Source organism: Zosterops lateralis (assembly GCF_965231275.1).
Source record: "Zosterops lateralis genome assembly, chromosome: 27".
Lineage (NCBI taxonomy): Eukaryota > Metazoa > Chordata > Aves > Passeriformes > Zosteropidae > Zosterops > Zosterops lateralis.
In genome coordinates this window covers 1,794,619-1,817,490 of record NC_139787.1, presented here as the reverse complement: position 1 = coordinate 1,817,490, position 22,872 = coordinate 1,794,619, and the positions used below count along the sequence as shown (strand labels likewise).

Below are 22,872 nucleotides of genomic sequence, written 5' to 3'. Positions count from 1 at the left end.
GCAGGAACGGCCAGTCCCGGCTGGGAGGGATGGGCGGGATCGATTCCTGCCGAGCCCAGAGATCTGCAGCGTCAGAAATCTGAGTTATTGGGGGAATTGTCCCAAACCCAGAGAGATCTGCAGAGTCAGAAATCTGAGTTATTGGGGGAATTGTCCCAAACCCAGAGAGATCTGCAGCGTCAGAAATCTGAGTTATTGGGGGAATTGTCCCAAACCCAGAGAGATCTGCAGAGTCAGAAATCTGAGTTATTGGGGGAATTGTCCCAAACCCAGAGAGATCTGCAGAGTCAGAAATCTGAGTTATTGGGGGAATTGTCCCAAACCCAGAGAGATCTGCAGAGTCAGAAATCTGAGTTATTGGGGGAATTGTCCCAAACCCAGAGAGATCTGCAGAGTCAGAAATCTGAGTTATTGGGGGAATTGTCCTCAAACCCAGAGAGATCTGCAGCGTCAGGGGGGGAGAAATCTGAGTTATTGGGGGAATTGTCCCAAACCCAGAGAGATCTGCAGCGTCAGAAATCTGAGTTATTGGGGGAATTGTCCTCAAACCCAGAGAGATCTGCAGCGTCAGGGGGGGAGAAATCTGAGTTATTGGGGGAATTGTCCTCAAACCCAGAGAGATCTGCAGCGTCAGAAATCTGAGTTATTGGGGGAATTGTCCCAAACCCAGAGAGATCTGCAGAGTCAGGAGGGGAGAAATCTGAGTTATTGTGGGGATTGTCCCCAATCCGGGCGGGATCAGAGGGATCTGCAGAGTCAGGAAGGGCAGAAATCTGATTTTTGTCCAATTTTTTCTCAAATCTGGGTGGGATCAGTGTCAGGAGGGGCAAAAATCTGATTTTCCCTCAATTTTCTCTCAAACCCGGGCGAGATCAACACGATCTGCAGCATCAGGAAGGGCAGAAATCTGATTTTTTTTTTCTCCTGGATGATGGGAATTTTCCCCAAAGCCGGGGGAAATCAACACAGTTTCAGGAAGGGCAGAAATCTGATTTTTCCCAAATTTTCCCCAAATCCGGGAGAGATCAAGAGATCTGCAGCGTCAGAAGGGGCAGAAATCTGATTTATTATGGGGATTGTTCCCAAATCCGGGCGAGATCAACAGATCTGCAGCGTCAGGAAGGGCAGAAATGTGATTTTTCAATTTTTTTCCACTGGATTATGGGAATTTTCTCCCAAACCCGGGGAAATCAACGCAGTTTCAGGAAAGGGCACAAAATTGATCTATTATGGGTGTTTTCCCAAATCCAGGCGGGATCAGAGGGTTCTGCAGAGTCAGGAGGGGCAGAAATCTGATTTTTGTCCAATTTTCCCCAAACCCGGGCGAGATCATCGTCAGGAAGAGCAAAAAAATCTAATTTTAATTATTTTTCCACCTGAATGATGGGAATTTTCCCCAAACCCGGGTGAGATCAGTGGGTTCTGCAATGTCAGGAAGAGCAAAAATCAAATTTTAATTATTTTTTTTCCCTGAATTATGGAAATTTCTCCCCAAACCCGGGCGAGATCAGCTTCAGGAAAAACAAAAATCTAATTTTTATTTTTTTTCCCCCTGAATTATGGAAATTTCTCCCCAAACCCGGGGCGGGATCAGCATCAAAAAGGGCAAAAATCCCATTTTTTCCCCCCCAGACTACGGGAATGAGGGACTGGCAGCAGAAAGTCCCGCCCCAGGCCTGAGCTGACCCCAAACCCCCCGGTGAGAACCTGAGCTCACCTGGGCCCGGGGCGGGGCAGGAAACCAGCGCGGCTTTTCCTTATCAGCGCCCTTATCTCCTTATCTCCCTATCATCTCCTTATCTCGTTATCTCCTCCCGGCCGCGGGATTTCCAGCTCTGCCCAAGGTTTATTCGCTGTGGGTTTTATTTTATTTTATTTTATTTTATTTTATTTTATTTTATTTTATTTTATTTTATTTTATTTTATTTTATTTATTTTATCTTATTTTATTTTATTTTATTTTATTTTATATCTTATTTATTTTATTTTATTTTATTTATCTTATTTATTTATTTTATTTTATTTTATTTTATTTTATACCTTATTTATTTTATTTTATTTTATTTTATTATTTGACTTTATTTTATTTTATTTTATTTTATTTTATTTTATTTTATTTTATCTTATTTATTTTATTTTCTTTTTGGAGGGTTGTTTAATTTTTTGGGGCGGGTTTAGGAGCTGGGGGTTGGTGTTTGGGAATTGTATTGAAATAATAAATTGATTTTAGAGACGTTTCAGAGAATTCCAAGATTATTTATGAAGTAAATATTTATTTATGAAATGAAAATATTAAAGGGACATTTCAGAGAATTCCGGGATTATTTGGGGATGGAAATTAAAATGTTAAAGGGATTTTTCAGACAATTCCAGGATTATTTGGGTTGGAAATTATGGTGAAGGGACATTTCGGATAATTCCAGGATTATTTGGGGCTGGAAATTGACCTGTTAAAGGGACATTTCATAAAATTCCAGGATTATTTATTAAATAAATATTTATTTATGAAATAGAAATGTTAAAGGGACCTCTCCGAGAATTCCAGGATTATTTGGGGCTGGAAATTGCATTTAAAGGGACCTTTCAGGGGATTCCAGGATTATTTGGGGTTTGGATGTTGAAATGAGTGTCTGGGATTGTCAGGAAATTCCAGGATTATTTGGGGATAGAAATTAAAATGTTAAAGGGACTTCTCAGAGAATTCCAGGATTATTTATGAAATAAATATTTATTTAGGAAATTAAAATGTTAAAGGGGCCTCTCCGAGAATTCCAGGATTTTTGGGGTTGGAAATTCCAACGAAGAGGCATTTCTGATAATTCCAGGATTATTTGGGGATGGAAACTAAAATGTTAAAGGGACTTTTCAAATGATTCCAGGATTATTTAGGGTTGGAAATTGCACTGAGTGTTAAAGGGGCATTTCAGGTAATTCCATGATTATTTGGGTTTGAAAATTGAAATGAATGTCTGGAATTTTCAGGGAATTCCAGGATTATTCAGGGTTGGAAATTGCACTTAAAGTGACATTTCAGATAATTCCAGGATTATTTGGGGGTGGAAATTGAACTGTTAAAGGGATTTTTCAGACAATTCCAGGATTATTTGGGTTTGGATATTGAAATGAGTGTCCGGAATTTTCAGGGAATTCCAGGATTATTTGGGGTTGGAAAATGCCCTTAAAGTGACATTTCAGATAATTCCAGGATTATTTGGGGTTGGAATTTGCATTGAGTGTTAAAGGGACTCTCCCGTTCCCTTTTCCCAGGATCAAATCCCAAATTCTTTATTTCTTTTCCCTGGGAAGAGAGGACGGGACAGAGGCTCAGGGAACGGGGATTTAGGGTCGGGGAAATGGTGAAATTTAAACTGGAGGTTGGATTTAGGGGCGGGAAATGGTGAAATTTAAACTGGGGGTTCCCAGGCCCGGGGCTCGGGGAGAGCCGGGGATCCTCCCCCGCCCTGGGAGCGGCTCCCGCCTGGAATTCCGGCCCCAGGGCGGCCGGGGAGAGCGGCCGCGGGATTTGGGGTTAATTCCGTGAATTTAAAGGGTTTTCCAGGCGTGTCCATTCCCAGATCCCTTCTGTGTCCATTCCCAAATCCCTTCTCTGTCCATTCCCCAAATTCCTTTTTGTCCAATCCCAAATCCCCCTTGTGTCCATTCCCAAATCCTTTCTCTGTCCATCCCCAAATCCCTTCTCTGTCCATTCCCAAATCCCTTCTCTGTCCATTCCCAAATCCCTTTGGTGTCCATTCCCGAATCCCTTCTCTGTCCATTCCCGAATCCCTTCTCTGTCCATTCCCAAAATCCCTTTTGTGTCCATTCCCAAATCCTGCCCTGTCCATTCCCAAATCCCTCTTGTGTCCATTCCCAACTTTTTTTTATCCATTCCCGAATCCCTTCTCTGTCCATTCCCAAATCCATTTTGTGTCCATTCCCCAATCCCTTTGGTGTCCATTCCCAAATCCCACTGTGTCCATTCTAAAATTCTTTTTTCTCCATTCCCAAATCCCTTTGGTGTCCATTCCCAAATCCCTTCTGTGTCCATCCCCAAATCCCTTCTCTGTCCATCCCCAAATCCCTTTTGTGTCCATTCCCAAATTTTTTTTTCATCCATTCCCAAATCCCTTCTGTGTCCATTCCCAAATCCCACTGTGTCCATTCTAAAATTGTTTTTTCTCCATCCCCAAATCCCTTTTGGGTCCATTCCCAAATCCCTTCTGTGTCCATTCCCCAATCCCACCGTGTCCATTCCCAAATCCCTTCTCTGTCCATTCCCAAATCCCTTCTCTCTCCATTCCCAAATCCCTTTGGTGTCCATTCCCAAATCCCTTCTCTCTCCATTCCCAAATCCCTTCTCTCTCCATTCCCAAATCCCTTCTCTGTCCATCCCCAAATCCCTTTGGTGTCTATTCCCAAATCCATTTGTGTCCATTCCCAAATCTCTTTTCTGTCCAATCCCAAATCCTGGCCTGGCCATTCCCCAAATCCCGGCTCTAAACCCGGGTTTAATCTCGCTGTTATCAGCACTAACCCCGCCCTTATCTCGCTGTTATCAGCACTAACCCCGCCCTTATCTCGCTGTTATCAGCACTAACCCCGCCCTTATCTCGCTGTTATCAGGGCGGGGGCAGCGCGGCCGGTTAATGAGGGGCGGGACTAATGAGGTGACGCTAATGAGGGGCGGGATAATGAGCTGGTTAATGAGGGGGTGCGCTGAGCCAGGGGAAGGAGGAGCAGTCGGGTGGTTTGGGTCAGATCCGGCCGGGTTTGGGTCAAATCCAGGAAATTTTGGGTCAAATCCGGCCGGGTTTAGGTCAAATCTGGTCCCTTTGGGGTCAAATCCGGCCGGGTTTGGGTCAAATCTGGTCCCGTTTGGGTCAAATCCGGCCGGGTTTAGGTCAAATCTGGTCCCTTTGGGGTCAAATCCGGCCGGGTTTGGGTCAAATCCGGCCCGGCTGGTGCCGCTCTTGTGTCGCTGGTGGGGTTGGGGACAGTGGGGGGACAGGAGGGGTTGGGGACAGTCCCTGGGACTTCTCCTGTCCACTGAGGGTTGGGGACAGTCCCCGGTGACAGTTCCAGCCCCAGAAGGTTGGGGACAGCTGGGGGTGACCATTCCAGGCCCAAGGGGTTGGGGACAGCTGGGGGTGACCCGAGGGTTGGGGACAATCCCCAGTGATCCCTCCAGCCCCAGAGGGTTGGGGACATTCCCTGGTCTCCTGACTTCTCCTGACCCCGAGGGTTGGGGACAGTCCATGGTGACCTCCAGCCCCAGACGTTTGGGGACAATCCCCAGAACTTCTCCTGTCCCAGAGGGTTTGGGGACATTTGGGGACAACCAGGGGGTTGGGGACAGTCCCCAATAACAGTTCCATGTCCAGGGGGTTGGGGACAGTCCCCAGTGACTTCTCCTGTCCCTTAGGGCTGGAGACACTTGGAGGTGACCAGAGGGTTGGGGACATTGCCTGGTGACTTCTCCTGGCCCTGAGGGCTTGGGGACAGTCCCCAGTGACCCCTCCTGGCCCAGAGGGTTGGGGACAGTCCATAGTGACAATTCCAGCCCCAGAGAGTTGGGGACAGTCCCTGGGGATTTCTCCTGGCCTGAGGGTTGGGGACACTTGGAGGTGACCAGAGGGTTGGGGACAGTCCATGGTGACTTCTCCTAGTCCAGGGGGTTGGGGACAGTCCCTGGTGACCCCTCCAGCCCCAGGGGGTTGGGGACAGTCCATGGTGACCCTTCTTGGCTCAGAGGGGTTGGGGACAATCCCCAGTGGCCATTTCTGGTTCAGACGTTTTAGGACAGTCCATGGTGACCTCCAGCCCCAGAGGGTTGGGGACAGTCCCCAGTAACAGTTCCATGTCCAGGGGGTTGGGGACAGTCCCTGGTGACCATTCCAGCCCCAGAGAGTTGGGGACAGCTGGAGATGACCAGAGGGTTGGGGACATTCCCTGGTGACTTCTCCTGGCCCTGAGGGCTGGGGGACAGTCCCCGGTGACCCCTCCAGGCCCAGAGGATTGGGGACAGTCCCCGGTGACTTCTCCTGGCCCTGAAGGTTGAGGACACTTGGACGTGACCAGAGGTTTGGGAGCCGTCCCCGGTGACCCCTCCAGGCCCAGAGAGTTGGGGACATTCCCTGGTCTCCTGACTTCTCCTGACCCCGAGGGTTGGGGACAGTCCATGGTGACCTCCAGCCCCAGACGTTTGGGGACAATCCCCAGAACTTCTCCTGTCCCAGAGGGTTTGGGGACATTTGGGGACAACCAGAGAGTTGGGGACAGACCCCAGTAACAGTTCCATGTCCAGGGGGTTGGGGACAGTCCCTGGTGACCTCTCCAGCCCCAGAGGGTTGGGGACAGTCCCTGGGGACTTCTCCTGGCCCTGAGGGTTGGGGACATTCGGACGTGACCCGCGGTTTGGGGCCGGTCCCCGGGTGAGGTTTGGGGCTCGGGGCGGTGCCGGAGCCGCCGATCGGGGCCCGGGCCGGGAAGAAGCCGCAGCCCGTCCCTGGGCTGGCCCCGCCCTTTGGCCCCGCCCTTTGGCCCGGGATAAAAAGGGCCCCGGCACAGCCCGGGCACGGCACGGCCGCTCCAGCCCGGACACAGCAGCAGCTCCGCCGAGCCCCCGCTCCTCCGGCAGCCCCGGCCAGACCCGCACAGCCGCAGCCATGGGTGAGGGAGCCGAGATACAGCCTGTCCTGGCCCTGTCCCCATCCCTGTCCCCATCCCTGATCCCGGACCGGGACACAGCCTGTCCTGTCCCCATCCCGTCCTCATCCCCATCCCTGTCCCTGTCCCTATCCCCAGTCTGTCCCCATCCCGTCCCTGTCCCCATCCCATTCTTGTCCCCTTCCTGGCTCTGTCCCCATCCATCTCTGTCCCCATCCTGTCCCGGCCCGCGGTGACAGCTCTGTCCCCATCGGGTCCTGGATCGGGGTGACAGCTCTGTCCCCAGCGTGTCCCGGCTTTGGGTGACAGCTCTGTCCCCATCCCAGACTGTGGCACAGCTCGGGGTGACAGCTCTGTCCCCATCGGCTCCTGGATCGGGGTGACAGCGCTGTCCCCATCCCTGATCCCGCTCGAGGTGACAGCGCTGTCCCCTTCGAGTCCCTGGCTCGGGGTGACAGATCGGGGGGACAGCTCTCCCCATCCCGTCCCTGTCCCCATCTTGTCCCGTCCCTGTCCCCATCCCTGATCCCGGCCCGGGGGGGTGACAGCTCTGTCCCCATCGAGTCCTGGCTCGGGGTGACAGCTCGGGGGCACAGCCCGGGGGTGGCAGCTCTGTCCCCGTCCCGTCCTGTCCCCGTCCCGTCCCTTCCGTGGGCTCCGACGGGCTCCGCTGTCCCCGGTCCTGTCCCCGTCCTGTCTCTATCCCCATCATGTCCCCGTCCTGTCCCTGTCCCCGTCCTGTCCCTGTCCCCGTCCTGTCCCTGTCCCCATCCCTGTCCCCGTCCCTGTCCCGTCCCCGCCGAGGGCTCCGAGGTCCCCTGGGTGCCCCCGGGGGCTCCGCTGTCCCAGCCGGGCTCGGCTGTCCCCATCCTGTCCCTGTCCCCGGGCTGTCCCCAGGGCACACTGGGCTCACACCGGTGTCCCCGGGGCTCACGGTGTCCCCAGGGCACACACGGGTGTCCCCGGGCTGTCCCCAGGGTGTCCCCGGGGCTCACTCGGGTGTCCCCGGGCTCACGGTGTCCCCAGGGCACACCGGTGTCACTCGGGCTCACACGGTGTCCCGGGCTCACGGTGTCCCCAGGGCTGTCCCCAGGGCTCACACGGTGTCCCCAGGGCTGTCCCCGGGGTGTCCCCAGGGTGTCCCCAGGGCTCACACGGTGTCCCCAGGGCTCACACGGTGTCCCCGGGCTCACACGGTGTCCCCGGGCTCACACGGTGTCCCCGGGCTCACACGGTGTCCCCAGGGCTCACACGGTGTCCCCGGGCTCACACGGTGTCCCCAGGGCTCACACGGTGTCCCCGGGCTCACACGGTGTCCCGGGCTCACGGTGTCCCCAGGGCTCACACGGTGTCCCCGGGCTCACACGGTGTCCCCGGGCTCACACGGTGTCCCGGGCTCACGGTGTCCCCAGGGCTGTCCCCAGGGTGTCCCCAGGGCTGTCCCCGGGCTCACGGTGTCCCCAGGGCTGTCCCCGGGCTCACGGTGTCCCCTCGCTCCCGCAGACAGATGCCGAGCTCCGTGCTACGAGTACCCCGCGTGCCCCGAGCTGCTGAAAGGCGAGTGTGGGCTGGGACTGGGGGCTGGGCTGAAACTGGGGGGTTTGGGGGATTTGGGGTTTTGGGGTCCTCCAGGTGTTCCCAGGTCAGAAGCAGCCCCAGGGCTGGGCTGGGATTGAAGGAATTGGGCTAAAATTGGGGGGATTTGGGGATTTTGGGGTCCCCCTGGGTCGTTCCCGGGACAGGAGAGGGGCGAGGGCTGGGCGGGAATTGGGGGAATTTGGGGAGAATTTGGGGTTTTTGGGGTCCCCTTGGTTGTTCCCCGGTCAGGAACAGCCCCAGGGCTGGAATTGGGGGAATTTGGGGTTTGGGGTCTCCCTGCTCGTTCCCAGCTCAGCAGCGGCCCCAGAGCTGCAGGGGCGGACCTGGATGAAATCTGAGCATCCCCAAAAATCCCTCGGCTCATTTATAAGACTTCCCCGGACCTTTCCCCGGTTTATTTTATTTTATTTTATTTTATTTTATTTTATTTTATTTTATGTTTCATTTTGTTTTATTTTATCTTATTTTAGTTTACATTATCTTAGTTTAGTTTTATTATGTTATTTTATTTTAAATTTTGTTATTTTATCTTATTTTACAATTTATTTTAATCTATCTTACTTTTCTTTTCTATTTTGTTATTTTATCTTATTATATTTTTTAAAAATTAAATTTACCTTTATTTATATTTTATTCTATCTTATTTTAATTTAATTTTTAAAATTTTATTTTATCTTATTTTATATTTTTTTATTTTTATATTTTATCTTATTTTAGTTTAATATTTTCTTTTCTTATTTTGCTGTTTTATCTTATTTTATTTAAATTTTTTGTTTTATTTTATATTTTATTTTATTTTATTTTATTTTATTTTATTTTATTTTATTTTATTTTATTTTATTTTATTTTATTTTCTGTTGCCCTGTTGCTCTGTGTGTGTGCCGTGCCCGCAGCCCCGCGGGAGGAGGTCGCCTACGTGACCTGCACCTACCGCGGGACCTGCATCGAGCAGCCCGATTTCCTGGCCACGGTGGACCTGAACCCGCGTTCCCCGACCTACGGCCAGGTACGGGACCCCTGAGACCCTCCTGGGGACCCCTGAGACCCCTCGGGACCCCTGAGACCCCTCGGGACCCCTGAGACCCCCTGAGACCCCCTGGGGACCCCGGGACCCCTGGGGACCTTCCTAGGACCCCTGAGACCCCCTGGGGACCCCTGAGACCCCTTGAGACCCCCCGGGACCCCTGAGACCCTCCTGGGGACCCCTGAGACCCCCTGGGGACCCCTGAGACCCCCTAAGACCCCCTGGGGACCCCTGAGACCCCCTGAGACCTTCCTGGGACCCCCGAGACCCCCTGGAGGCCCCTGAGACCCCCTGGGGACCCCTGAGACCCCCTGGGGACCTCTGAGCCCTTCTGAGCCCCCCGGGACCCCCCCGAGCCCCCCGAGCTCCTTGAGCCCCCCGAGCCCCCCGGGGCCCCGCCCGCGCCTCTTTTGGGTCAAAATAGAGGGGAAAAAATTACCCCAAAAATTCTATTTCCACGTCCCGCATCCCAAATTCCCTCCCGGCCCCTCTGCAGCGCCCCCCAAATCCCGGGGCTGTTCCCAGCTTTATCCAGCGCTCCCCAAATCCCAAATTCCCTCTCCAGGGATCCCCACACCCCAAATCCGCTCCCAGCCCCTTTCCAGCGCTCCCCAAATCCCGGAGCCGCTCCTAAGGATCCCCGCCCCCCAAACCCTCTCCCGGCCCCCCAAACCCTCTCCCAAACCCCAAAGCCTCTCCCGGCCCCCTAAACCTTCTCCCGGCCCCCCAGACCCTCTCCTGGCCCCCCAGACCCTCTCCCAGCCCCCAAACCCTTTCCCCACACCCCAAACCCTCTCCCCACACCCCAAACCCTCTCCCCACACCCCAAACCCTCTCCCGGCCCCCCAAACCCTCTCCCCACACCCCAAACCCTCTCCCCACACCCCAAACCCTCCCTCGGCACCCCAAACCCTCTCCACACCCCAAACCCTCTCCCGGCCCCCAAATCCTCTCCCCACACCCCAAACCCTCCCCACACCCCAAACCCTCTCCCCTGACCCCGTCCCCCCCGTCCCCCCCGCCCGGCTGACCCCCGGCCGTGCCCAGGTGCTCCACCGCCTGCCCGTGCCCAACCTGAAGGACGAGCTGCACTCGGCGGGCTGGGCCCCCGCCTGCGGCTGCTCCGACAGCGGCGCCGCGGCCAAAAGGACCAAACTGGTGCTGCCCGGCCTCATCTCCTCCCGCATCTACGTGGTGGATGTGGGCGGCTCCCCGTGCCGGCCGCCGCGCATCTGCAAGGTACCGGACAGGGGACAGGGACAGGGACAGGGGACAGGGACAGGGACAGCGGGGACTGCCGGGGACAGAGGACAGCAGAGACAGAGGACAGCAGGGACAGGGGACAGGGGACAGGGGACAGGGGACAGGGGACAGGGACAGGGGACAGGGGACAGCGGGGACAGGGGACAGGGACAGGGGACAGGGGACAGCGGGGACAGGGGGAATAGCAGGGACAGGGGACAGGGGGGACAGGGACAGGGGACAGGGACGGGGACAGGGACAGGGGACAGCGGGGACAGGGGACAGGGGACAGCGGGGACAGCGGGGACAGGGGACAGGGACAGGGACAGGGGGGACAGGGGACAGGGACAGGGGACAGGGACAGGGGACAGGGACAGGGGACAGGGGACAGCAGGGACAGGGGACAGGGGACAGGGGACAGGGACAGGGGACAGGGGACAGGGACAGGGGACAGGGACAGGGGACAGGGACAGGGGACAGGGGACAGGGACAGGGGACAGGGGACAGGGACAGGGGACAGGGACAGGGACAGCGGGGACTGCCGGGGACAGAGGACAGCAGGGACAGGGGACAGGGGACAGGGGACAGGGACAGGGGACAGGGGACAGGGACAGGGGACAGGGACAGGGGACAGGGGGGACACAGGGGACAGGGGACACAGGGGACAGGGACAGGGGACAGGGGACAGGGGACAGCGGGGACTGCAGGGGACAGCGGACAGGGGACAGGGGATCACGGGGGACAGCGGGACACAGGGGAGGACAGGGGACAGGGGACAGGAGGGACAGGGGATAGCGGGGGACAGGGGACAGGGGGGACAGCAGGGACAGAGGGGACGCCCGGGACAGGGGACAGTGGGGACACGGAGGGAGGGAGAGAAGAAGGAGGGATGGATGGATGGATGGATGGATGGATGGATGGATGGATGGATGGATGGATGGATGGATGGATGGATGGATGGATGGATGGATGGAGAAAGGGAGGGAGAAAAGGATCGGTTGCAGGAAGGAAAGAAAGGAGGAATTGGTTCCAGGAGGGAAGGATTGATTGAAGGAGAGGAGGGAAGTTTATATCAAAGAAGCAAGAATTAATTCAAAGAAGGAAGAAAGGATTCAAGGAAGGAAGGGAGAATGGATTCAAGGAAGGATGGAAAGATTAATTGGAAGAATGGAGGAAGATTTCAAGGATTCAAGGCAGGAAGGAAAGATTAATTCAAGGAAGGGAGGAAAGATTAATTCAAGGAAGAAGGAAAAGGCTAATCCCAGGAAGAAAGGGAATATCAGCCCCAGGAGGGGAATTTCAGCCCCAGGAGGGGAATATCAGCCCCAGGAGGGGAATTTCAGCCCCAGGGAGGGAATATCAGCCCCAGGGAGGGAATTTCAGCCCCAGAGAGGGAATATCAATCCCAGGGAGGGAATTTCAGTCCCAGGAAGGGAATATCAATCCCAGGAGGCAATATCAATCCCAGGGAGGGAATTCCAGCCCCAGGAGGGAATTCCAGCCCCAGGGAGGGAATTTCAGCCCCAGGAAGGGAATTCCAGCCCCAGGGAGGGAATTTCAGCCCCAGGAAGGGAATTCCAGCCCCAGGGAGGGTTCAGAGCCCCCCGAGGCTGTGGCCGGGCGGGCGGGGTGAGCTCTGTGCTGCTTTTGGCAGATGATTGAGCCCGTGGATGTGTTCTGGAAGTGCAACAAGGGTTACCTGGCTGTGACCCACGCGCTGCCCAACGGGGACATCCTGATCGCCAACATGGGCGACCCGGCGGGCAACGGCAAAGGTGAGACCACACCGGGGGTGCGCAGTGCCCGGCTGGAATTACCAGTGCCCGGCCGGAATTATTCCCATTGCCCGCCCAGGAATTACCAGTGCCCGGCTGGAATAATTCTAATTTCACACCCAGAATTATTCTAATTTCCCACCCAGAATTATTCGCATTTCCCGGCCAGAAATATTGATATTGACCAGCCCAAAATTCCCATTTCCCAGCTGGAACTATTCCCATTTCCCGGCCGGAATTATTCCCATTTTCCTGCCGGAATTATCCCCATTTCCACCCAGAGTTATCCCCATTTCCCGACCAGAATTATTCTCATGTTCCTGCCCACAATTTCCATTTTTCAGCCGGAATAATTCCCATAATCTGTCCAGAATTATTCCCATTTCCCAACCGGAATTATCCCCATTTTTCAGCCGGAATTATTCCCATTTCCCAGCTGGAATTATTCTAATATCCCGACCAGAATTATCCCCATTTCCACCCAGAATTATCCCCATTTCCACCTAGAATTATTCTGATTGCCTGACCAGAATTATTCCCATTTTCTGACCAGAATTATCCCCATTTCCCAAATACAATTATTCCTATTCCCTGACCAGAATTATTCCCATTTCCCGTCTGGAATTATTTCCCCACCCACACTGCCCATTTCCCCGCCCACAATTCCCATTTCCCACCCAGAATTATCCCCATTTCCACCCAGAGTTATCCCCATTTCCCGGCCGGAATTATCCCCATTCCCTGCCCACAATTTCCATTTTTCAGCCAGAATTATTCCCATACTCTGTCCAGAATTATTCCCATTTCCCGACCGGAATTATCCCCATTTTTCAGCCGGAATTATTCCCATTTCCCAGCTGGAATTATCCCCATTTCTCTGCCCAGGATTCCCATTTTTCAGCCGGAATTATTCTAATATCCCGACCAGAATTATCCCCATTTCCACCCAGAATTATCCCTATTTCCCGGCTGGAATTATTCCCATTGCCCGGCCAGAAATTCCCATTACCCGGCCCAGAATTATTCCCATTGCCCGGCCGGAATTATTGACATTGACCAGCACAAAATAACCATTTCCCAGCTGGAATTATTCCCATTTCCCTGCCCACAATTCCCATTTTACAGCCGGAATTATTCTAATTTCCCTGCCAGAATTATTCCCATTTCCTGGCCCAAAATTCCCATTTCCCGGTCAGAATTATTCTAATTTCCCTGTCAGAATTATCCCCATTCCCACCCAGAATTATCCCGATTTCCCAAATACAAATATTCCTATTCCCTGACCAGAATTATCCCCATTTCCACCCAGAGTTATCTCCATTTCCACCTAGAATTATTCTGATTACCTGACCAGAATTATTCCCATTTTCTGACCAGAATTATCCCCATTTCCCAAATACAATTATTCCTATTTCCTGACCAGAATTATCCCCATTTCCCGGCTGGAATTATTTCCCCACCCACACTCCCCATTTCCCCGCCCACAATTCCCATTTCCCAAATAGAATTATCCCCATTTCCGCCCAGAATTATCCCCATTTCCGCCCAGAATTATTCCCATTTCCCGGCCAGAATTATCCCCATTTCCCAGCCGGAATTATTCCCATTTCCCGACCGGAATTATCCCCATTTTTCAGCCGGAATTATTCTAATTTCCCTGCCAGAATTATTCCTATTTTGGCCCAGAATTATCCCCATTCCCTGACCAGAATTATCCCCATTTCCCGACCAGAATTATCCCCATTTTTCAGCCGGAATTATCCCCATTTTCCAGCTGGAATTATCCCCATTTCCCACCCAGAATTATCCCCATTTTTCAGCCGGAATTATTCCCATGTTCCTGCCCACAATTCCCATTTCCCAGCCGGAATTATTCCCATTTCCCAGCCGGAATTATTCCCAATAACAACAACAATAATTCCCACTAAAAGCTCCCAATAACCCCCCGCCCCCTCCCCTGGGGGTCCCGGGCCGGGTGTGTCACCGCCGTGTCCCCGCCGTGTCGCAGGTGGTTTCGTGGTGCTGGACGGCGACACCTTCGAGCTGAAGGGGAACTGGGAGAGCGAGTGCGAGACTCCCCCGAGCGGCCACGACTTCTGGTTCCAGCCGCGCCTCAACGTCCTGCTCAGCTCGGCCGGGCTGGTGCCCAAAGTGGCCGGGCGGGGCTTCAGCCCCGAGGACCTGGGCAAAGGTGGGACCCCCCAGTGTGCCCCCGGGACCCCCGAGTGTGTCCCCGGGACCCCCGAGTGTGTCCCCGGGACCCCCAGTGTGCCCCCGGGACCCCCCAGTGTGCCCCAGAGCCCCCGGGACCCCCCATTGTGCCCCCGGGACCCCCCATTGTGCCCCCGGGACCCCCAGTGTGTCTGCAGGGACCCCCGAGTGTGCCCCCGGGACCCCCAGTGTGTCTGCAGGGACCCCCGAGTGTGCCCCCGGGACCCCCAGTGTGTCTGCAGGGACCCCCAATTGTGCCCCCGGGACCCCCAGTTGTGTCTGCAGAGCCCCCGGGACCCCCAGTGTGTCCCCGGGACCCCCAGTTGTGTCTGCAGGGCCCCCGGGACCCCCAATTGTGCCCCCGGGACCCCCAGTTGTGTCTGCAGAGCCCCCGGGACCCCCAATTGTGCCCCAGAGCCCCCGGGACCCCCCGGGACCCCCGAGTGTGTCTGCAGAGCCCCCGGGAGACCCCCGACTGTGTCCCCGGGACCCCCCGGGACCCCCAATTGTGTCTGCAGAGCCCACGGGACCCCCCCATTGTGTCCTGGAGCCCCCGGGACCCCCAATTGTGCCCCCGGGACCCCCAGTTGTGTCTGCAGAGCCCCCGGGACCCCCAAAGGGCCGAGTTGTGCCCGAGGAGCCCCGGCCGGGCCGGGCTGGACTGGGCTGGGCCGGGAGGGGCACAAAGACTGGATTTGCTGGGGGGGGTTATTCATAAATACGGAATTTCTTGGGGGTTTTATTCTCAAAACTTGGATTTCCTGGGGGTCTTAATCCCTAATTCTGAATTTTCTGGGGTTTTTTATTCCTAAATCCTGGATTTCTTGGTGTTTTTCTTCCCAAATCCCGAATTTCTCCGTGTTCTCTTCAAATCCTGCCTTTCCCTCTCTGTTCACCCCCAATCCTGCCCTTTCCCAGTTTCTCTCCCCAATTTCTGCCCTTTCCGAATTCCCGCTCCCAAAATCCTTCATTTCCCATTTCCCCCTCCCCAAATCCCGCATTTCCCAGATTTTCCATCCCCAAATCCTGAATTTCCCCGACTTTCTGTCCCCAAACCCGCATTTCCCGTGTCCCGCCGGGCTCTTCGGGCGCCACCTGAACTTGTGGAACTTTCCCGGATTTTCTCTCCCCAACTCCCGAATTTCCCGGATTTTCCGTCCCCAAATCCTGCCCTTTTTCCCGTTTCTCCTGCCCTTTCTCAGTTCCCCTCCCCAATTCCTGAACTTCCCCGGTCTTCCCTCCCCAAATCCCGAATTTCCCAGATTTTCTGTCCCCAAACCCTCATTTCCCGTCCCCAACCCCTGTTTTCCCGTGTCCGCAGGGGTGTTCGGGCGCCTCCAGGACCTGTGGAACTTTTCCCCTATTGCCCGTCCCCAAACCCTGAATTTCCCAGAATTTGTGATCCCAAATCCCTGTTTTCCCGTGTCCGCAGGGGTGTTCGGGCGCCGGCTGAACGTGTGGAACTTTTCCCCTATTGCCCGTCCCCAAACCCCTCATTTCCCGTCCCAACCCCCGTTTTCCCGTGTCCGCAGGGGTGTTCGGCCTCCTCCTGAACGTGTGGAACTTTTCCCCTATTTCCCATCCCCAAACCCTGAATTTCCCAGAATTTCTGATCCCAAACCCGCATTTCCGTGTCCGCAGGGGTGTTCGGGCGCCGGCTGAACGTGTGGAACTTGTCGTGCCGCAGCCTCACTCAGTGCTTCGACCTGGGCGAGGATTCTCTGCCGCTGACCGTGCGCTTCCTGCACAGCCCCGAGGCGGCCGAGGCCTACGTGGGCTGTGCCCTCAGCGGGGCCGTGTTCCGCTTCCAGCGCGGCTGCGAGGCGAGAGAACAGCGGGGACGGGACGGGGACGGGGATGGGAGCGGGAATGGGAACAGGGAGCGGGGAACGGGAATGGGGTGATGGGAATGGGAACAGGGTGATGGGAGCGGGGTCAGCTCGGTGGGGTCGGGATCGGGATCGGGGCAGGAACAGGGACCGGGATGAGCCCGCTGTGCTCCGATCGAGGATGGGACAGGGATGATCCCGTTTGACCCGGGATCGGGATTGGGATGGGACAGGGATGGGGCTGGGTCTGGGGTCTCCCCGGCCCGGGATGGGTCTGGGGTCTCACCCGGCCCGGGATGGGTCTGGGGTCTCCCCCGGCCCGGGCTGGGTCTGGGGTCTCCCCCGGCCCGGGCTGGGTCTGGGGTCTCCCCGGCCCCCCGCGCTGACCCGCCGCGCTCCCCGCCGTGCAGAGAGACTCGTGGGCGGTGGAGGAGGTGATCCGGATCCCGCCCAAGGAGGTGTCGGGCTGGATCATGCCCAAGATGCCAGGTCCGTGTGCCGGGGGACAGGCCCTGTGCCCTGCGGGGGACACAGAGCCTGGGGGGGGACACAGGGCCTGAGGGGGGACCCAGAGACTGAGGGGAGACACAGAGACTGAGGGGGACCCAGAGCCTGAGGGGGACACAGAGCCTGAGGGGGACCCAGAGCCTGAGGGGGGACACAGGGCCTGAGGGGGGGACACAGAGCCTGAGGGGGGACCCAGGGCCTGAGGGGGACACAGAGCCTGAGGGGGGACCCAGGGCCTGAGGGGGGACACAGGGCCTGAGGGGGGGACACAGAGCCTGAGGGGGGACCCAGGGCCTGCGGGGGACACAGAGACTGAGGGGGGACACAGGGCCTGAGGGGGACACAGAGCCTGAGGGGGGACACAGAGCCTGAGGGGGACCCCAGAGCCTGAGGGGGGGACACAGAGCCTGACTGACCCCAAACTCTGACTGACCTCAAACCCCGACTGACCCCAAACTCTTTTGGGGAACCCCAAACCCTGCTGGGGGACCCCAAATCATGACTGACCCCAAACCCAGCTGGGGGACCCCAGACTTTGCTGAGTTACCCCAAATCCTGACTGACCCCAAATCCCCACTCCCTCACCCCAAACCCACCTGTCCCCAAACTCTGACTGTCCCCAACCCCTGGCTGACCCCAACCCCCGGCTGACCCACCCCCCGCCCCCCCGTGTGTCCCCAGCCTTCATCGCCGACCTCGTCATCAGCCCCGACGACCGGTTCCTGTTCCTGTGCAATTGGTGGCACGGGGACATCCGGCAGTACGAGCTGCTCCGGGGCTGCAAACCCCGCCTGGTGGGGCAGGTGAGGGGACAGGGACACCGGGGACCCCGGGGACACCTGTGACAACTGTGACACCAGGGATCCCAGTGTCCCCAGTGACCCCAGTCCGTGTGTCCAAGTAACCCCAGTGTCCCCAGTGGCATCGATGATACCAGTGACCCCAGTTTCCCCAGTCTCCCCAGTATTCCCAGTGGCCCCAGGGACCCCAGTGACACCAGTGAGCCCAGGGACACCAGTGTCCCCAGTCCATGTGTCCCAGTAACCCCAGTCATGCCAGTCCCGGTGTCCTGGGGCTCCCAGTGACTCCAGTGTCCCCAGTGACACCAGTGAGCCCAGAGACACCAGTGACACCAGGGACCCCGGGGACACCAGTAATCCCAGTATCCCCAGTAACACCAGTGACCCCATTGCATGTGTCCCAGTAACCCCAGTATCCCCAGTCAGCCCTGTCTGTGTGTCCCAGTGCTCCCAGTATCCCCACTAACCCCAGTCCGTGTGTCCCAGTATCCCCAGTCACCCCAGTTCTGGTGTCCTGGGGCTCCAGTCTCCCCAGTATCCCCAGTGTATCCTCAGTGTCCCCAGTCTCCCCAGTAATCCCAGTGTCCCCAATGTCCCCAGTGTCCCCAGTAACCCCAGTGTATCCCCAGTCTCCCCAGTATCCCCAGTGACCCGGTTACCTGTCCAGGTGTTCGTGGGGGGCTCCATCCTGCGGGGCGGCCCCGTCACCGTGTGCAGGGACGAGGAGCTCAAGGCTCAGCCCGAGCCGCTCGTGGTCAAGGTGAGCCCGGGGCGGGGCCGGGGACCTGCGGGAGGGGCGGGGGGGGGGGCTGGGCCTGGTCTCACCTGAGCGTGTGCTTACCTGTGCTGCTCTTACCTGTGCTTCTCTCACCTGAGCTGTTCTCACCTGTCCCGAGCTGTTCCTGATCCATTCTGCTCCCGCTCCTGCCCTGCCCCTGCTGGGATCCAGTCCCAGTAACCCCAGTATCCCCAGTAACCCCAGTAACCCCAGTCCCAATACCCCAGTTCCCGTGTCCCAGTAACCCAAATAACCCCCAAATAGTCCCAGCGCTCCCAGTAACCCCAGTTCTGTGTCCCAGCATTCCCAGTCTCCCCAGTCCCAGCGCTCCCAGTGCTCCCAGTAACCCCACTCCCAGCACTCCCAGTCTCCTCAGTCCCCCCAGTCCCAGCGCTCCCAGTAACCCCAGTTCCCGTGTCTCAGTACCCCCAGTCACCCCACTCCCAGCGCTCCCAGTCCCCCAGTCCCAGCACTCCCAGCGCTCCCAGTCCCCCCAGTCCCAGCATTCCCAGTCCCCCCAGTCCCAGCACTCCCAGTCCCAGCACTCCCAGTCCCAGCGCTCGGAGCGCCCCCAGTCCCCTCAGTCCCCGCACTCCCAGTCCCCCCAGTCCCAGTCCCCCCAGTCCCCCAGTGGCAGCGCTGGGAGCGCCCCAGTGACCCCGGTTGTGTCCCAGTGCAAACGCGTGTTCGGCGGCCCCGCGTCGCTGCAGCTCAGCCTGGACGGGCGGCGCCTCTACGTGACCAACTCCTTCTACAGCGCCTGGGACCGGCAGTTCTACCCCAGCGTGGTCAAGTGAGCGCGGGACCCCCCCGGGACCCCAACGGGACCCCCCCGGGACCCCCAATGGGACCCCCGGGACCCCCAACGGGACCCCAACGGGACCCCAACGGGACCCCCGGGACCCCCCAGAGGGACCCCAAGGGGACCCCCGGGACCCCCCCCCCGGGACCCCTCCGGAGCAGGGACAGAGATCGGGACCCTCCTCACGGGGGATGTCCTGGGGACGGAGTCCCCAAAAAACATCCCCAGGGCTGTCCCCGGGCTGTCCCCGCCTGTCCCCAGGGCTGTCCCCGCCTGTCCCCGCCTGTCCCCGCCTGTCCCCGGGCTGTCCCCAGGGCTGTCCCCGCCTGTTGCCGGGCTGTCCCCGCCTGTCCCCAGGGCTGTCCCCGCCTGTCCCCGCCTGTCCCCTCTGTCCCGTCCCCGTCCCGCCCCACGAGCCCCGCTGTCCCCGCAGGGAGGGCTCGGTGATGCTGCAGCTGGACGTGGACACGGACAAGGGCGGCCTGGCGGTGAACAAGAACTTCCTGGTGGATTTCGGCAAGGAGCCGCACGGGCCGTGCCTGGCGCACGCCGTTCGCTTCCCCGGCGGCGACGCCAAATCCCCGCCCCGGGCCTGAGGCGGCCCCGGCAGCGCCCCCGGCCCGGGATGAAAGGGGGAAACGGGGGAAACGGGGAAAGGGGTGGTGGGGCTGGGGGGTGATGGGTGATGGGGCTGGGGGGTTCCTGGTTTGGGGTGTCCTGGGTGATTCCGGGCTTTGGGGTCCCGTAGGGGGATGCCCGGATTTGGGATCCCCTTGAGGTATTCCTGCATTTGAGATCTTCTTGGATGATTCCAGGTTTTGGGGATCCCTTGGGTGATTCCCATATTTGGGGTCCCCTGGTTGATTCTGGGCTTTGGGGTCCCGTGGGGGGATACCCGGATTTGGGGTCCTGTGGGATGATTCCCATATTTGGGGTCCTCGAGATAATTCCCACATTTGGGGTCCTGTGGGGTGATTCCCATATTTGGGATCCTCTCGGGTCATTCCCGTATTTGGGGTCCCTTGGGTGATTCCTGGGTTTGGGATCCCCGATATAATTCCCATATTTGAGGGCCCGTGGGAGGAGTCCTGGATTTTGGGTCCCCTTGGGTGATTCCAGGCTTTGGGGTCCCATGGGAGGATTCCCGGATTTGGGATCCCCTGGGGTGATTCCCATATTTGGGGGTCTCCTCGGGTGATCAAAATTTGATTCCCAAATTTGGAGTCCCCTCGGGTGATTCCCATACTTGGGATCCCCTGCATAATTCCCATATTTGGGGTTCTATGGGAGGATTCCCATATTTGGGGTCCCCTTGGGTGATTCTGGGCTTTGGGGTCCTCTTGGGTGATTTCCAGATTTGGGATCGTCTCAAGTGATTCTCATATTCGGGAAACCCTATTTGGAGTCCCCTGCATAATTCCTATATGTGGGATCCCCTCGGGTCACTCCTACATTTGGGGTCCCCTCGGGTCATTTCCATATTTGGGGTCCCCTCGGGTCACTCCTACATTTGGGGTCCTCTCGGGTCACTCCCACATTTGGGGTCCCCTCGGGTTTTGGCTTTGGGTTCCCCGTTCCCGCTGGAATCTCGATCCCGCTCCGGGCAAAGCAGCGCCGGGACCCGCGGCTGCTCCTGGGCTGTCCCCGGGCTGTCCCCGGGATGTCCCTGGGCTGTCCCCGGGATGTCCCCGGGCTGTCCCCGGGCTGTCCTCAGGATGTCCCCGGGATGTCCCTGTCACTGTCCCCCCGCTGTCATGCCCGGCTCCGCTCTCTCCTGACATCAATAAACTCATTTCCTGCATCAGCCACAGCGTTTCCTGAGCCTCATTTCCCCTAATTCATTTATATTTTATTTCCCCCTCATTTATTTGTATTTTATTTTGCCCTCATTTATTTATATTTTATTTTCCCCTCATTTATTTGTATTTTATTTTCCCCCTCATTTATTTGTATTTTATTTTCCCCTAATTCATTTATATTTTATTTCCCCCTCATTTATTTGTATTTTATTTTCCCCTCATTTATTTATATTTTATTTCCCCTTCATTTATTTATATTTAACCCTATTTTACCAGTCTTTTCATTCCCGAAAAATTCCTGGGAAAACCCAAATATTTTCCCATCAACGTTTACAGAGTAGGTCCCGGCATCCTCCATCCTCAGCTGGGAGATGCTGAGTGCCCGGCCCCTCTCGGAGACAGTGAGACGAGTTTTGAATTCCTCTTTATAAAATATGGGTTGAGAAGGATCACTAAATTCCACAATCACTATGGGATCGTTCCCGAAAATCCACAATGCTTTATTTCCCTCTGGAGATGTTTTGGGGCTGTGGAAGGTCACGGACCCGCCCACGGCCCCGATCAGCTCTGGGGTGTCACTGGCGCTGCCTGGGGAGAGAAAGTGGGGAGAGAACATGGGGGGAGGGTGGGATGGAGGTGGGATCAAGGTGTGATCAAGGTGGGATGAAGGTGGGATGAAGGTGGAGTGAACATAGGATGAAGGTGGGCTCAAGGTGAAATAGAGGGGGGATGAAGGTCAGTTGAAGGAGGGATGAAAGGATAAAGGAGGGATGAAGGGATGAAGGAGGGACGAAGATGGGATGAAAAGCTGGGATGAAGCTGGGATGAAGGCAGGCTGAAGGTGAGATGAAGGTGGGATCCAAGCGGGATGTATCTGGGATTAAGGTGGGATCAAGATGAGCTAGAGAGAGATAAAGGTAAGCTGAAGGTGGGATGAAGGTCAGTTGAAGGAGGGATGAAGGTGGATGAAGATAGGATGAAAGGTTGGGATGAAGCTGGAAGGAAGGTAGGCTAAAGGTGGGATGAAGGTGAGATAAAGGTGAGATCCAGGTAGCATCAAGGTGGGATCCAGGTAGGATCAAGGTAGGATGAGGTTGGGATCAAGGTGGGATCAAGGTGAGATAGAGAGACAAAGGTAAGCTAAAGGTGGGATGAAGGTGAGATCCCGACGGGATCCAGGTGGGATCAGGATGAGATGAAAGTGGGATCCAGGTGGGATGAAGGTGAGATGAAGGTGGGATCCAGGTGGGATGAAGGTGGGATGAAGGTGCTGCACCAAGACACTGAATCTGATCCTGGCTCAGCCCCGAGGTCGGGCTCAGAATTTCCATCTCCACAAGGCTCCCATGGGAGAGGTTGTGTGGGTTTGGTTCCCATCAGGTGCTCCCACTGGCACGGTGGGGGTCGTGCTGGTCTGAGGCCATTCCAGGTGCTGGTCCAAGGCCATTCCAGGTGCTGGTCCAAGCTGGTCCGAGGCCATTCCAGGTGCTGGTCCGAGGCCATTCCAGGTGCTGGTCTGAGGCCATTCCAGGTGCTGGTCTGAGACCATTCCAGGTGCTGGTCTGAGGCCATTCCAGGTGCTGGTCCGAGGCCATTCCAGGTGCTGGTCCGAGGCCATTCCAGGTGCTGGTCTGAGGCCATTCCAGGTGCTGGTCCGAGGCCATTCCAGGTGCTGGTCCGAGGCCATTCCAGATGCTGGTCTGAGGCCATTCCAAGTGCTGGTCCAAGGCCATTCCAGGTGCTGGTCCGAGGCCATTCCAGGTGCTGGTCTGAGGCCATTCCAGGCACAGAATCACAGAACCACAGGATGTGCAGGTTGGAAAAGACCTTCAAAATCGTC

The 22,872-nt window shown here is 56.6% G+C and overlaps 1 protein-coding gene across 1 annotated transcript; it reads left to right on the top strand.

Annotated features, from left to right (window-relative positions):
- Window positions 1-6,665: 6,665 nt before the first annotated feature.
- LOC310919478 (methanethiol oxidase-like) lies at window positions 6,666-19,829 on the top strand (the record flags this gene model as incomplete). The annotated part of the gene is made up of 12 exons (XM_083878845.1): window positions 6,666-6,669; window positions 8,170-8,223; window positions 8,970-9,271; window positions 10,337-10,528; window positions 12,186-12,306; window positions 14,315-14,497; window positions 16,159-16,340; window positions 16,757-16,835; window positions 17,535-17,656; window positions 18,321-18,413; window positions 19,106-19,224; window positions 19,667-19,829. The coding sequence occupies 12 exons, from the start codon at window positions 6,666-6,668 to the stop codon at window positions 19,827-19,829; spliced, it is 1,614 nt and encodes a 537-aa protein (XP_083734971.1).
- Window positions 19,830-22,872: the final 3,043 nt, after the last annotated feature.